Source organism: Myotis nattereri, assembly GCF_964212035.1.
Source record: "Myotis nattereri genome assembly, chromosome: 3".
Lineage (NCBI taxonomy): Eukaryota > Metazoa > Chordata > Mammalia > Chiroptera > Vespertilionidae > Myotis > Myotis nattereri.
Genome location: NC_138077.1, coordinates 131,062,891 through 131,078,004, shown reverse-complemented (window position 1 = coordinate 131,078,004; position 15,114 = coordinate 131,062,891). Strand labels below are relative to the sequence as shown.

At 46.2% G+C, this 15,114-nt stretch overlaps 1 protein-coding gene across 1 annotated transcript; it reads right to left on the bottom strand.

Annotated features, from left to right (window-relative positions):
• Nucleotides 1–4,080: 4,080 nt before the first annotated feature.
• TMEM14C (transmembrane protein 14C) lies at nt 4,081–11,054 on the bottom strand. The gene is made up of 6 exons (XM_081087594.1): nt 10,958–11,054; nt 9,901–9,967; nt 9,496–9,572; nt 8,148–8,249; nt 5,481–5,568; nt 4,081–4,564 (listed from the first exon to the last, which is right to left on the bottom strand). Exons 2-6 carry the CDS (start codon nt 9,921–9,923, stop codon nt 4,513–4,515), a joined length of 342 nt encoding a protein of 113 aa, XP_080943720.1. The 5' UTR covers nt 9,924–9,967; nt 10,958–11,054; the 3' UTR covers nt 4,081–4,512.
• Nucleotides 11,055–15,114: the final 4,060 nt, after the last annotated feature.

The following is a 15,114-nucleotide window of genomic DNA, read 5'->3' as shown; positions in this document are numbered from 1 at the left end:
GAGAAGAAGAGATAAATGAAATGGAGATAAGAAATTTATCAGATACAGAGTTCAGAATAATGATGACAAAGATACTCAATAGCATGAGAAAAGATATAGTAATTATGAAGAATGACATAGCATTAATAAAGAACACAGGCCTGGCCAGCATGGCTCAGTGGTTGAGTGTTGACCTATGAACCAGGAGGTTGTGGTTCGTTCGATTACCAGTCAGGGCACATGCCCAGGTTTCGGGCTCGATCCCCAGTGTGGTGCATGCAGGAGGCAGCCAAACAATGATTCTCTCCCATCATTGATGATTCTATCTCTCTCTCCCACTCTGATATCAATAAATATATGTTTTTTTAATCAATGATGTGAACGAATCAAAATTATAGCTATGTTTGTCACATTGGCAAAAAATACATTTTCTGGTGTGCCGCAGAATTTTAGTAATTCGTTTATGTGTGCCATGAGATGAAAAGGGTTGGAAATCACTGCCCTAAACAGAATTTACCACTCCTTTTTTGGTGCCCCATGGTAATGTATATTTATCTCTGTTATGCATTTATTTCTACATTGCCTTTGTTTAGATGTCAGTCTTCTCCCCTAGATTCCATGAATGCAAGCTATGTTGGTCTTTTCCTTCTAGGACCCAGCACAACCTTAGGACAGTAAGTACTCAGGACACGTTGCTGCGGAAGAGAGGAGGCACTTGGCAAGGGCACTGTCAGGGCTGCCTGGCAATGAAGGCCACCCCCCCCCCCCCCACCGCCGCCCCCTGCCTCACCACCCCAGTCTGTGAGCAATCTTGGAACTGTCAGAACTGACCAGTGGTTACCTACTTTAGATCTACACTAATCCCACCTTCAGGGAATCTTGTCAGTCTAATGTTAGAGTCCCTTCCCTAGAACAGAAGGCCAAAGCTGATGCCCTCTGGAAACACTCCAGCCATATGAAAAACCAGGGAAACATCATGATTCAAAATATCTGTGGAAGCCAGGAAGGATGGTAGCTTTAGATGTCTATGGTCTTCTGATGCTTATATCATCACAATACAAGTCCCCTTAATTGTCAACAGCCAAGGATTAGTGTGTGTGCGCACACATACATGCACATGTCACAGGCATACATACACATGTGGCTGGGTTTGGAGGACATAAAATATTGACAAGGATTATTAAATACATTTAACTATTGTTAATATAAAAAAAAATATTGAAAGCTGTGAAGAATTTTTGTGAGTTTATTTGAGCCAAACTGTCAACATATGCCGGGAAGCAGAACCTCAACAAATTGAGATAATGCTCTGGAGAATGGCGGGTTACATATATATTTATACATTGCAATTAAAGGAAGGGACTAGTTGGGTTACATGAAATCCATTGGTGATAGACTAGAGAGGCAGGAGAAAGCAAACCGGGACGAAGGGTGGAGGTGGGGGGAGAAATGAGGGGGCGGGGAGGGAAACCCCTGGGATTGGATAAAAAGTAAAATGATAGACACATACTCAGGTGGGTGCAGAAACACTTAACATGATAATCATGAAGGAATTTGTGGCATCTGTCCTGGCGCCCAGCATATTAGGTTGTGCCCCAAGGGGTCCAGAAAAAGGGAAGTTATAAGTTACCCAGACATTTCAAGGGTATGTTATTATAGATGCAAAAATACAGATAGGCTCAGTTAAGATAAAGGCTGACCTTGTCAATGAAGATACCAGCCTAGGACGTAACTACCCACCATAAATGCTTTTAATTAAAGTTTAATTTCAGACCATCCTTTATGGTTACTTTAGGTCTCTGAGTTTGCAAGACTGCCATGCTGGCCATCCCTGAGCTTGTCAGATTAGCATGTGCCCCCTTTCCTCCACACTATAATGTTTTAAGTAGCTACCATGACAACCACCCAAGAGCCCTTAGAACCCAAAATAAGTCTTTCTGATGAATATAGAATGAGTATTGTTTTTAATTTAATGTATTTTTATTGAGTTCAGAGAGGAAGGGAGAGGGAGAGGTAGAAACATCAATGATGAGAGAATCATTGATCGGCTCAAGCCCACAACCTGGGCATGTGCCCTGACCGGGAATCGAACTATGACCTCCTGATTCCTAGGTCAACCCTCAACCACTCAGCCATGCTGGCCAGGCAAGTATTGCTTTTTTATTTAGAACACTCTTTTGCTGTACCTCAGCCCTTATAATTCATTTGATTCAAATATTTGGGGAGTAGCAACTCATAACTGATATTCACTTCTACCTGGCCCTCACACAACAGGGTTTTGGGAAATGAGCATAATGATGGTTTGCTCTGTAAACATACACTATACACAGACAGCTATTCTCTGCTCAAAACCCAGGCCACCTGTGGGTGCTCTGACCTTTGTAACATTCTCTAACTAAAGCAATTGTTTCTTTTCTCCCAAACACATTTTCTTAAAAATCAATTTTTAAAATATCAAAAATATAATAAAATGTCTGCCTACTTGGTTTGCTTTGTCCATTTTCCTTAGATTATACAGGACTGATGTGTAGAAGACCATGATAACAGGATTTACCAGGGCATGAAATCATACCACATATCAGTGAACTAGTTGTAAATGTTTCTGTCATTATTATTTAAACCAGGGGTGGGAAATGTCTAACCTGCGGGCCAGATAATACCGGGAAATCATTTGGTCTGGCCCTGTCAAGGTATTAGAGGTGAGTTGATTAAATGTTGTCCAAATATAGCAGGTTAATTTTTAAGTTGATAATTTCGTATAGCCTGCAAATCTATACTAATAAAAGGATAATATGCTGATTAGACCAGATAGACCAGACATCTTCTGGACGTCCTTCCGGACAAAGCCACAGTGACAGGGGCAAAGGCAGAGGTGGTTAGGGGCGATCAGGCAGGCAGGCAGAGCAGTTAGGGGCAATCAGGCCGGCAGGGGAGCGTGGTTAGGGGCATCAGGCAGGCAAGCAGGTTGAGCAGTTAGGAGCCAGCGGTCCCGGATTGCAAGGGGGATGTCCGACTGCCGGTTTAGGCCTGATCCTATAGGGCCTAAACCGGCAGTAGGACATCCCCCCCCAAGGGTTCCCAGATTGGAGAGGGTGCAGGACAGGCTAAGGGACCACCCCCCCACCCCATGCACGAATTTCATGCACTGGACCTCTAGTGATGTTATAAATATCCAAATGGCCCTTGGCAGAAAAAAAGTTCCCCATGAACTTACTATAATTATATGATAAAATATAATCACAGACTACACCAGGAACTATGGGAAAAAAATTTTAAGTGTTTGCAAGTATGTGACATCAGGCACTAATCCTTTCACTGTCTAGTTATTGACAGCAGTATGCGAGAAAAAGAACTGGGGTCTCAGCAGACCAAAGCTCAATGAGTCATTGCTGAGATGGGGCTGTCCAACAACCTTATTTGATCCTGGGTGCATTAACAGAAATGCGTGGTCTAAAATACAGTGCTCTTGTCACACCCCTTGTGTACAGCCCTGGGCACTGTGCTGTAAGGAGGGGCCCTGGCAGACATGTCACATAAAACAAGGAAGAGAAAACTAGGACACCTTTCAAGGAGCTTAAGCAAATGCATAAAATTAACAGGTGACTAAATTATACTCTAAATCCAACCAATACCAGTCAGGTTGGAGGTAAGTAGCAAATATCCCCTCCTCTTTAAAGAGAGAGAAACTAAAATAAGGAGTCCAGAGTGAGTTAATTCTCAATGCTGAAAAAAAAAGTGAACTGAAGATGTGTCAGTATACAGTTAGTGTGTCCAAAGCAGAGACCCACCTAGGTAATTCAAGTTCCGGATAGGTCTTTTAGTTTCACATTTATAGATTAACTAGTTAACCAAAATTTCATTTTCTCTTTTGTTTACACAGCCCTAATCTTAGAAATTCTTACTACAGGTCATCTTTAAAACCAGCTTCAAAGAAATCTATAATCAAATAATAACTTTCCTTGGTCCTTCAATTTTTTAAAACGGTAACCCCTAAATAAGATATTTTTAAAATTTTCATTTTCCTCTATCTTCCTACTATTCACATCTCACTTTATGTTCCAGGCAGCTCTGGCAATGAAGACACCATAGAAAATATTATTTATAGTAAATTTTATTTTCACGGATATTTCATTGAACATAATTTCAAAGTTAGGTCTGTGCTCTAAGATGAACAAAAGAACAGATACACAGTTTCTCTAAGTAGGGTATGGGCTTTCAGGGCCCCCAATGTTGACACCTAACATTTACCCCTTGAGATTTATGTAAAAATACAAAAAGAAGAAATAATGTCAACATACAAGAATCAAATTATATGAGGGTACTATAACAATAAGCATTTATGTTGTAGGATACCCACCTCTTTAGGGCTGTAATAATAATGATTAATATTTTCCCCTGCAGAGATCAGTATCTTTTTTTTTTTTAAGTAAAATGTCAGTATATGTGAAAATGTTGCATTTATTTCTCATAATAGACTAAAAATAGTGGAAGTTCTTAAATTCTTCATGAGTCCAAGCTGGGACATGACTATGACTAATGGGGTTTGCTGAACACACTAATTCCAAGTTTGGCGACCATCAGCAAACTGTTAAGAAACAACAACACAAAGCAAAAATGTCAGGTAAAGAACAGAACAGGCACTTACTCTTTTTTTAAAGGACAGGATTCTGCGGGTCTCTCACCACATCGTGAGCAGGTGCCAAGCAGGCAGAGATGGGACTTCCATCCCTGGGGGCACCAAAGAAAAACATGCCTCGGGGCAGGCTTGTGCTGAGGCCTTAAAACAGGACGTACAGCTGGCGATCCCGATCTCACTGCCAATAATTCAGAGAGGAGAAAACTGGAGGCCGGGGAAACCCAGGCCTCCCCACGATCACAGAACCAGCTAATGGTGGATCTGCAGCTTCCTAGTTTGCTCCTCTCGACCTCAGTCTGCTCTGACTACAAAACATTTTGCTTGACAGCATTATAACTACAACCAAAATCATAGCTGTAAGTATTCCTTTTCCAAAACAGTTTTAAAAATTCCCCTATCTTCAGTGTCTCTTTACTATGCTTAGGACTACATTAAAAAAAAAAAATCTGGTTTGGATTTTATAATCAGTTTATTAGAAAACATGAATCAATAAAAATTTCCTTTTAGCGAAATTTTGTATAATAAAGGGCATCCAAACAACTAAGAAATATGAACCCACACTGAATGAGCAGCCGGTATAGCTTAGCACTGAGGCTTCTCCCTCTGTAGGGAGGAGCCAGGATGGACCAGAGAGCAAATGTGAAAGCAAAACTATTTCCATAGTGAATGAGTATATTCCACTTTTTCACTTTGCCATTAAATCAGCTATTTTTGCAGCTTCTCCTATTTGTGCATAAATGAGATCATTTTAGTTGATGCCTAGCATCAGGTATATTGAAACAAGTAAATCTGAGGGTGTACAAAGCATTATGAGCATTAAACTAAAATCTATGTGGGTAAAGAACAGCAACAGAACAGAAAGTACCTGGCACCTGCAATTAAGCCCGCAGGCATAAATTTTCCAGAGTGGTAGAATCTCATTCCCATAATGCCAGCCAAGGTTCCAGATGTAACTGATGGGAAAGAAAAAGAGGCAAAGATCACCACATCTTGTATTGGGGAGAACTAAAATAAGTGACCAAAGTCCCACCCTTCTTTCAAGGGCCACACCTCATCTCAGACCTCTCATTACCCACGTCCTGGGAGACTAAGCACAAATACTAGATATAAGGCCCTCCCAGTCCGGGCCCAGCCAGTCTGTACCATGGAGAGCAAACTGCAGGGAAACTGGATGGAGCATGTAGGGATATCAATTAAGAGACTCCCTCAGGAGCACAGGGGAGAGAGGGTTCCTGGGATGAGGAGAGTGGACATGGAGGAAGAGGAAGTAATATGGAACATGTGTTCCAGGTAGTGTTGATACGACTTGCTGATGAGTTAGAACAGCCGTGGGCAAACTACGGCCCGCGGGCCGGATCCGGCCCGTTTGAAATGAATAAAACTAAAAAAAAAAAAAAGACCGTACCCTTTTATGTAATGATGTTTACTTTGAATTTATATTAGTTCACACAAATACTCCATCCATGCTTTTGTTCTGGCCCTCCGGTCCAGTTTAAGAACCCATTGTGGCCCTCGAGTCAAAAAGTTTGCCCACCCCTAAGTTAGAATGACGGAGGGGAAGAGTGCAATCAACACCCGAATGGAGAGGGAACACCAGAAGACACAATGTGTGTGAGCAAGTGAAGTCAGGCCTGGAGACATCTAGATTTCAAGCAGACAACTGTGCAAATATGAGTCAAGCGTGGCCCTAACCAGTTTGCTCAGTGGAGAGAGCTTCGGCCTGCAGACTCAAGGGTCCCAGGTTTGATTCTGGTCAAGGGCACATGCATGCAAGGTTGTGGGCTCGATCCCCAGTAGGGGGCGTGCAGGGGCAGCCAATCAATGTTCTCTCTCATCATTGATGCTTTTATCTCTCTCTACTTCCCCCTTTCTCTCTGAAATCAATAAAAAAAATTTTTTTTTAAAGAGTCAAGCTTGGAGGAGAGATAAATTTGTGAGTCATTTGTATATTGGTGGTAATTTAAGGCCTGGGCTTCAATGACATTGTCAAGCAAGAAAGTATAAAGAAAATTTAAAAAAGGCCCAGGCCTTAAGTACTTTAATACCTAGTGGCAAAAAAAAGGGGGAGAGAGGTCAACAAAAGAGAACGAGAAAATAAAAAGGAAGACCCAGGAGAGTGAAAAATGGATTGGATTGGTATACTGTATTGAGAGCAGCTTACAGGCAAATAAAATGACTAATAAATACACACTGGATTTTGAAAAATACAGGTCACTGGCAGCCTCAGAGAGACTTACGGATTTCCATGACAAAAGGTACAGAAATGGAGACTGAAGTGGATCAAGAATGTATGAGAGGTGTGGAAATGAAGACAGGAAGTATAACAACTTTTTCTAGAGAAGTTTCTGAAGGGGAAGGAGAATGGCAGCAACTGAAAAAGGAAGTAGGTTCACGAAAGTTCCTCTTTTTTTTTAAATGGGTGAGATGAGCACATCTGAATATCAATTTGAGGAATCCGTCTGCAAGGTGGAATGCAAGTAAGAGATGGCATCAGTGACCGTGTAAAGTTCCAAGAAGGTATGGCAGAAGAAACCCAAAGCCGGGATGAAGGGCTTGGCCTTGGAGAGGAGAGGAGTAGGGCCAGGGAAGGACTGGAGGTCAACGTCGTGAAGCTCGCAGTCCCCGTGTGATGACTGCTATTGTTTCTTCAATTAGGCAATGAGGGTCATTTGCTAGAGTGATGTGGGATCACAAATGGGAAAGTAGGTCTGAAAGTCATTCTGGAGCTGGAGTGAGGGAGCTGTTAGGCAGAGCTGAGAGCTGGGCACCTCCTCCCTCCCCAGCACACCCCACAGCAGCCATTGCTGCCATTGCTGCCTTCCCTCGCCAACCCAGGCGGATTTGTACAAACCACTCTGTTAACATGCTTGTTCTCCACCACACTTGTAAGGGAGTTAGAGCTGCATGTTCTCTCATACTATGGGTTTGTGGAGACACTGAGGAACCCACACTCCTACAGACTGTCAGACACATGGGTGGAGCTCAATAAAATGTACCAAAGCCACCCTGATAAGAAGTAATCTTCCCTCCCCTGCACTCCTCACTGTCCGTGCTACTCACCGGGCATATCCACAGCCCCGAAGAGTCACTTTTTACGTACAGGCTCCTTGAAGGCAAGGCCTACGTCTTACATGGTTAGCTTACTGCCAAAGGGCTAATGATTTGAAAATGGGGAAAATGCAATATTGATAAAACTTAACCCAGACATGTGACCCTTTAGTGATGCTCAAACAGTCTTTAATGGGCAATCACAATGATTAAGAGACATATACTTGCCTTATACAAGTCTAATACTAACTTCACTGGGTAAATCTAAATTCATGAGGTATGAAAACCTTTCCACATTCTGTACATAAAAACAGAAACCAGCATAACCATCTCCCTCCCTCCCCATTTAAAAGCCTCCCTTGGGCTGGGCAGAAGCAGTGAAACTGTCTTAAAGTGAGGAACCTGACACGTCACACCAAACTAGGGCCTGTGGTAGAGTATTCTGGATAGATAGTGGACTGGGGAGAGCGTGAAGCTGACATACCTAGGAAAACCCAAATGTTCCTTGGATCCTGAGACAGCTGATAAGCACCCAGGCCTGCTAAGCCACCGAAGAGGAGCCCAGCAGCCAGGGATGGGACGCTACCTGGAGGAAAGCAAACACACGTCATATTGTGGTGTCAGGCACTCATTCATTGACAGAATCCACCAGCCTTCCCTTCCTGACAAAGGAAAATAGCAAAGAGAACTCCCAACACAGGTCACAACCAAGTTCTCAAGCATGAAAATGTTTGGGGGAGTTTGCTAAAGAGCTCAAGTAAAATTACCGGAGAAGTAAGGCTCAGGTCATACCATATCGCACACCACACCAGAGCACTCCTCTCTCCTCTAGCAGGGAGGGTACTTTCACCGAAGAAGAAAGGCTCCTATTCCGTATTAAAGCACCCATTTCAGAAACAAAAAATTATGGCAATTTGGGGTCCATTCATGTATTGCCTTTAGGTTGTATTTTAAAAGAAAAAACCATGTATTTGTATTTGCAGTTTGCACCCCTGAAATCAATTCCATATCATGTTTGAATGCCATACATTTTACACATGTACTATCCATGCACACTATATTTTGATGTGTGCACGTTTACACACAGATCTTTTGTACACAGTGGCAGTATTGTAGCAGATGAGAAAATATGTTTGGTATCTCAGCAATTTTGCATTTTTCTGTCTCAAATAAAAACATTTTGATCTAAAAAAAAAAAAAGAAAGAAAGGAAAGGAAAGGAAAGGAAAGGAAAGGAAAGGAAAGGAAAATAAGAAGGGCTCTTAAACAGGCCTGGTTAATCCGTCAAAGACTGGATCTGTCCATGGACAGAACCTTGGGGAAATCCCAAAAGGAGAAGGAAATGGTTAGTAAATTAAAAAATTATTTGGAGAGTAAGAATTCTGGTGTGTGTGTGTGTGCGTGTGTCAGGGTAGAAATATGTGGGCTGACACACCCCTGCCAAATTTAATAAGGAGACTTCAAAAATTGAGTATGTGAAGACTAGACGTGTCCTGCTACTTAAAGAAAAGAGCACAGAGATGGCACTCGGGGTCAAATGGTAGCTGATGATAATAACAATCTGCTACCACTCCTGCCCAGCACCTTTAGGCAAAGAGGCAAAAACAAGTGGTTCGATAAGAAGCCCGGCTTAGCTCAGCCAGATAACCCAAAGGCAAGTGCAGGGGCAGCCACTACAGGAACTGCTACAGGACTGACAGTAAGCCTGAACTCAAGCTAGAGGGCCTAAAGCAAACCTGATTCAAATAAGACTGCGCTTTGGGGGCCCTGGGGACTCACTCTTCACCAGGAACAATGTGAAGGTCCTAAGAGGTTAATCACTAGAAACCATACCTGCTTTGGCGTAGCCAATGATCCCACCAGAAGCAACCAGTGCTGCATAGCCAAAGCCAATCCAATGTAAAGGCACTCTGGAAACAAGAATAAAACATCAGTGCCAACCATGTCTTATAAAAACAGAGACCCACAATCACAGACTGGGACTATAAGGTCTTCATTACAGAATAATGCTGTCACCGTAGAAATGAAAGCAAAGCCCAGAGGTTAGATGGCTAACCTAAAGTCACACAACTAGTCAGTGGCAGAGACGGGACTCAAACCGCGACCTGCGTGCCCATCCTCCTGCACCCAGTTCTGCCCCAGCAGCCCACTGTGGGAGCCCTTTCCAGATGGGGACAAAAACGCGGTCTGAGAAGCTCCTGGCTACTCCCCGCCCTCTCCCCCCGACTGTGCACTTACAGGGGGCCGGAGTCCTTCTGCATTGTTCTCTCTCGCGCTGTCCAGGAAAGAGACTACACGCGGGCACCTGCAAGGAGGGTCTGGGTCAGAGGTGGTTGCTAGCACAACTCAACAGGCAGGAAGGGGGGAGTCCGCGCTCCAGCTCCACCCTTGGCAGCTAAGAAGTAATGGACTTTTAGGCCAACCTCCCTAGAAGTCCGTTTCCTTCCCTGTCCCATGAGGATAACAATGACGCAACCGTATTGGGGCTGCTCTGGGCATTACTTGGCATAATAAGCAAAAGTGCTGAACCAATCACTTTGGTAATAACCTCAATTCTAATAACACAGGCCCACAGGAAACGGAACAAAATTCACTGGCCAGCTCTGCACGGGCTGTTAACCTTTCAGCACTTAACCAAGTTATGTATTACCAAAACGGAAAGCTAGTATCTTCTGTGCCCTTAGTTCAACCACTTTAAGTTGCCCCTTTCAGGGGAGAAGGGGGCTGCTTTTCTTTGCTCCAAGAATCAAACTATTCCAATATTTAACGTTTGTGAAACTTTTAAACGGTTATTTACTTTTGCTACCGACTCATAGTTCTTATGAGGTGGAGAGGAAGGATAAAATATAGGAAAACTCAAGTCATAATTACATTACATACACCCTTGTTAAAGCAACTCCTAATTTCTTAAAGAAACGCATCTGACATCCAGTGAGGCTAAGACCGAACGCAGCACCCACCCCCGCTTCGGTCCACTCCGTGGGTCTAACAGGGGGGGCGTGGATCCCGCCCGTCATTACTCAAAGCGGCCCTGAGTTACCTAGGTTTTTAAGAAGCAATAAAATCTCCAGGGAGCTAACCAGCACTACGCTATTTGCCTCAAGACCTCAGGCTTCCGCAAGACGCACAGCCTGTGGCATAGCCTGTGCTGGAGAAAGCGGAAAACGCGACCAGAAAAGCCACCGCGACGCAGCCCACAGCCCCGCCTGGCTCCAGCGGACGCGGAGCTCGGGCAGCAAAGCCCCTTACAAATCCCCCAAAGTCCCAATGGGTTCATAAGAGTAAGTCCAAGTACCCGACCGCCTGCCCAGAGGTCCGCGCCGGTGGAGGACGATCAAGCCGTGGGCGGGGACTCCGGCGCCGGAAATGTCACCACCACGCGCGCTCTGTGTAGCGGAAGCAGGCGGGCCGTGGGGCGGGGCGGGGCGGGTGAGGCGGGGCGGTGCTGGGGGCGGAGCGGGTGAGGCGGGGCGGTGCTGGGGGCGGGGCGGAGCGGGCGAGGCGGGGCGGTGCTGGGGGCGGGGCGGTGCTGGGGGCGGGGCGGTGCTGGGGGCGGGGCGGTGCTGGGGGCGGGGCGGTGCTGGGGGCGGGGCGGTGCTGGGGGCGGGGCGGTGCTGGGGGCGGGGCGGTGCTGGGGGCGGGGCGGTGCTGGGGGCGGGGCGGTGCTGGGGGCGGGGCGGTGCTGGGGGCGGGGCGGTGCTGGGGGCGGGGCGGTGCTGGGGGCGGGGCGGTGCTGGGGGCGGGGCGGCGCTGGGGGCGGGGCGGCGCTGGGGGCGGGGCGGCGCTGGGGGCGGGGCGGCGCTGGGGGCGGGGCGGCGCTGGGGGCGGGGCGGCGCTGGGGGCGGGGCGGCGCTGGGGGCGGGGCGGCGCTGGGGGCGGGGCGGCGCTGGGGGCGGGGCGGCGCTGGGGGCGGGGCGGCGCTGGGGGCGGGGCGGCGCTGGGGGCGGGGCGGCGCTGGGGGCGGGGCGGCGCTGGGGGCGGGGCGGCGCTGGGGGCGGGGCGGCGCTGGGGGCGGGGCGGCGCTGGGGGCGGGGCGGCGCTGGGGGCGGGGCTTGATGCAGGGAGTGGCGCAAGACTGAGAATTTCGCGGGAGTTTTCTCCCGCGCTGGTCCCAGCTCGCAACCTGCATGGCTGGAAGCCGAAAACCCAGAGTTTGAGTCGGGTCTTGCAAGAAGCCGGATGAATGGATCAGGCCGGTAGTGGAGGCCACCGAAGCTAGAGGAGGACGTCTGAGGCTGGATCCCGAAGGACCCCATTAATGGAGGGGCACGCGACTAGGGGTACGCTAGCTGCGGGCCACCGGGAGGATCGTCACTAAGCCTGACCATGTTGTTGGCTCACTACAGGGACCCCTTTTCAGCTGCAGAGAATTTGGTGGCCACCGTGTAGATAATGGGCTCACTTCGGTGTTTGTTTTAGTGAGGCTGCTTGAGAAGCACCTTAAAGGGGGAGGGAGGGTAAGTTAAATGTAATTTACAACTTCCTCTGCGATGTCCCACTGCCCACAAGTCACTATCTCCACTCCCACTGCAGAGCTGTTCTCTTCCTTGCCTTTCCCGCACCATTCACTCAGTGGCTGTACACCAAATTTTGGGTGTCATCCGTGATGTCTCTTCTTCATCCCCTACAAGTATCAACATGGATAAATCTTATAAGTATAATCTTCAGTGAAAAAGGACATTGAAACACATACGGACTCTAAAAGAAAAACTTTCCACCTGCAGCAGCTCCTATCTAGCTTGTTCACCATAGCTGGTTCTAAAACAGCCACAGCTGATAATGACTAAGAACTCTGAGCAGTTCCTACTGCGATTGCCAGACCCTCATCAACTTAATGGAAGACTCCTGGAAAGCTTAGTATCTCTAGGTCCATCCATGTTGTCACAAACCAAAGGAAGGACTTGTTTTAACTAGCTGGATGGATTTAGAAATTTCTCTCTACGCAGGTGCAGGCTTCAAACCTTAAGTTATCCCCCATGATCATCCCCTGACCTTTAGGCTTAAAGAAACTGAACCACAGAAAATTAAGTAAATTTCCTACAGTCCTAGTGCTTGGTAGATCTGTTATTTGAAATTAGAGGCCCAGTGCATGAAATTCGTGCACAGGGTGGGGATTAGGGGGTATCCCTCAGCCCAGCCTGCACCCTCTCCAATCTGGGACCCCTTGAGGGATGTCCAACTGCCCGTTTAGGCCCAATCCCGATTGGGCCTAAACGGGCAGTTGGACATCCCTCTCACAATCCAGGACTGCTGGCTCCCAACTGTTCACCTGCCTGACTGCCCCTAACTGCTTCTGCCTGCCAGCCTGATCACCCCTTAACTACTCCCCTGCCAGCCTGATTGACACCTAACTGCTCCCCTGCTGGCCTGATTGCCCCTAACTGCCCTCCCCTACTGGCCTGGTCGCCCCTAACTGTCCTCCCCCTGTGGCCTGGTCGCCCCCAACTGCCCTCCCCTACAGGCCTTGACCACAACTGCCCTCCCCTGCAGGCCTGGTTCCCCCAACTGCCCTCCCCTGCAGGCCTGGTCGCCCCCGACTATAGGAGGGCCACATGAAGGAGCCCTGTGGTGATAGAATGTTCTGCATCTTAATTGTATCATTTCCTACATCCCAGATACAGTATTTTGCTATAGTTTCTAAGATGTTACCATTGAGGATAACTGGGTAAGGGTACATGGGATTTCTATGTATTATTTCTTACAACTGCATGTGAATCTACAATGATCTCAGAATTAAAAAGTTGAATTTTATTTTATTTTTTTTTAATATATTTTATTGATTTTTTACAGAGAGGAAGGGAGAGAGACAGAGAGCTAGAAACTAGAAACACCGATGAGAGAGAAACATCGACCAGCCGCCTCCTGCACATCTCCCACTGGGGATGTGCCCACAACCCAGGCACATGCCCCTGACCGGAATCGAACCTAGGACCCTTCAGTCCGCAGGCCGACGCTCTATCCACCGAGCCAAACCGGCCTTGGCAAAAAATTGAATTTTAAAAAGAACCAAATCCACTACTTCTTTTCAAGGAGTCCCTGCTAATGCAAAAAGTCAAAGCAAGGAAATAAAAGGTATACACATTGGGAAGATAAAACTGTCTTTGTTCACCAATGACATGATCAAAGAATGGACATAAAAACTGAAACTTGCCAAAACCGGTTTGGCTCAGTGGATAGAGCATTGGCCTGCGGACTGAAAGGTCCCAGGTTCGATTCCGGTCAAGGGCATGTACCTGGGTTGCGGGCATATCCCCAGTAGGAGATGTGCAGGAAGCAGCTGATCGATGTTTCTCTCTCATCGATGTTTCTAACTCTCTATCTCTCTCCCATCCTCTCTGTAAAAAATCAATAAAATATATTTAAAAAAAAAAAAAAACTGAAACTAAGTGATTACAGCAAGGTTGCAGGATACAAGGTTGATATGCAGTCAATTGCTTTCCTATAGACCAGTGGTCGGAAACTGTGGCTCGCGAGCCACATGCGGCTCTTTGGCCCCTTGAATGTGGCTCTTCCACAAAAGACCGACTTCTGCGCATAGGCCATCAAGTTTCAATCGCACTGTACATGCGCACCTGCATGTGGTATTTTGTGGAAGAGCCACACTCAAGGGGCCAAAGAGCCACATGTGGCTCACGAGCTGCAGTTTGCCGACCACTGCTATACACCAACAAGTGGAATTTGATATTATAAACATAATACCATTTATATTAGCACCCCCCCAATAAAATACTTAGGTATCTTAACAAAATTTGTCAAAACCTATACGAGGAAACTAAAAAAACCGATGAATGAAATAAAAGAACCAAATAAAAGGAGAGATATTCTACATTCATGGATAGGAAGACTGAATATTGTCAAGATGTTAGTTCTTCCATATACCGTGTTCATGGATTGGTAGAATCAACATCATCAAAATGTCCATACTACCCAAAGCAATTTATAGATTCAATGCAATCCCCATTAAATTACCAATGGCATATTTCACAAATCTAGAACAAACGTTCCAAAAATTCATCTGGAATAAAAAAAGACCCCGAATAGCTGCAGCAATCCTGAGAAAACACAAAGTAGGTGGGATCTCAATACCAGATATCAAACTGTATTACAAAGCCACTGTTCTTAAAACAGCTTGGTACTGGCACAAGAACAGACATATAGATCAATGGAATAGAATAGAGACCCCAGAAATTGACCCAATCCACTATGCCCAATTAATATTCGACAAAGGAGGCAAGAGCATACAATGGAGTCAAGACAGTCTTTTCAATAAATGGTGTTGGGAAAATTGGACAGATACATGCAAAAGGATGAAACTAGATCACCAACTCACACCATACACAAAAATAAACTCAAAATGGATAAAAGATTTAAACGTAAGACGGGAAACCATAAAAATACTAGAGGAATCCACAGGCAGCGAAATCGCAAACATATGCCGAAGAAATTTCTTCT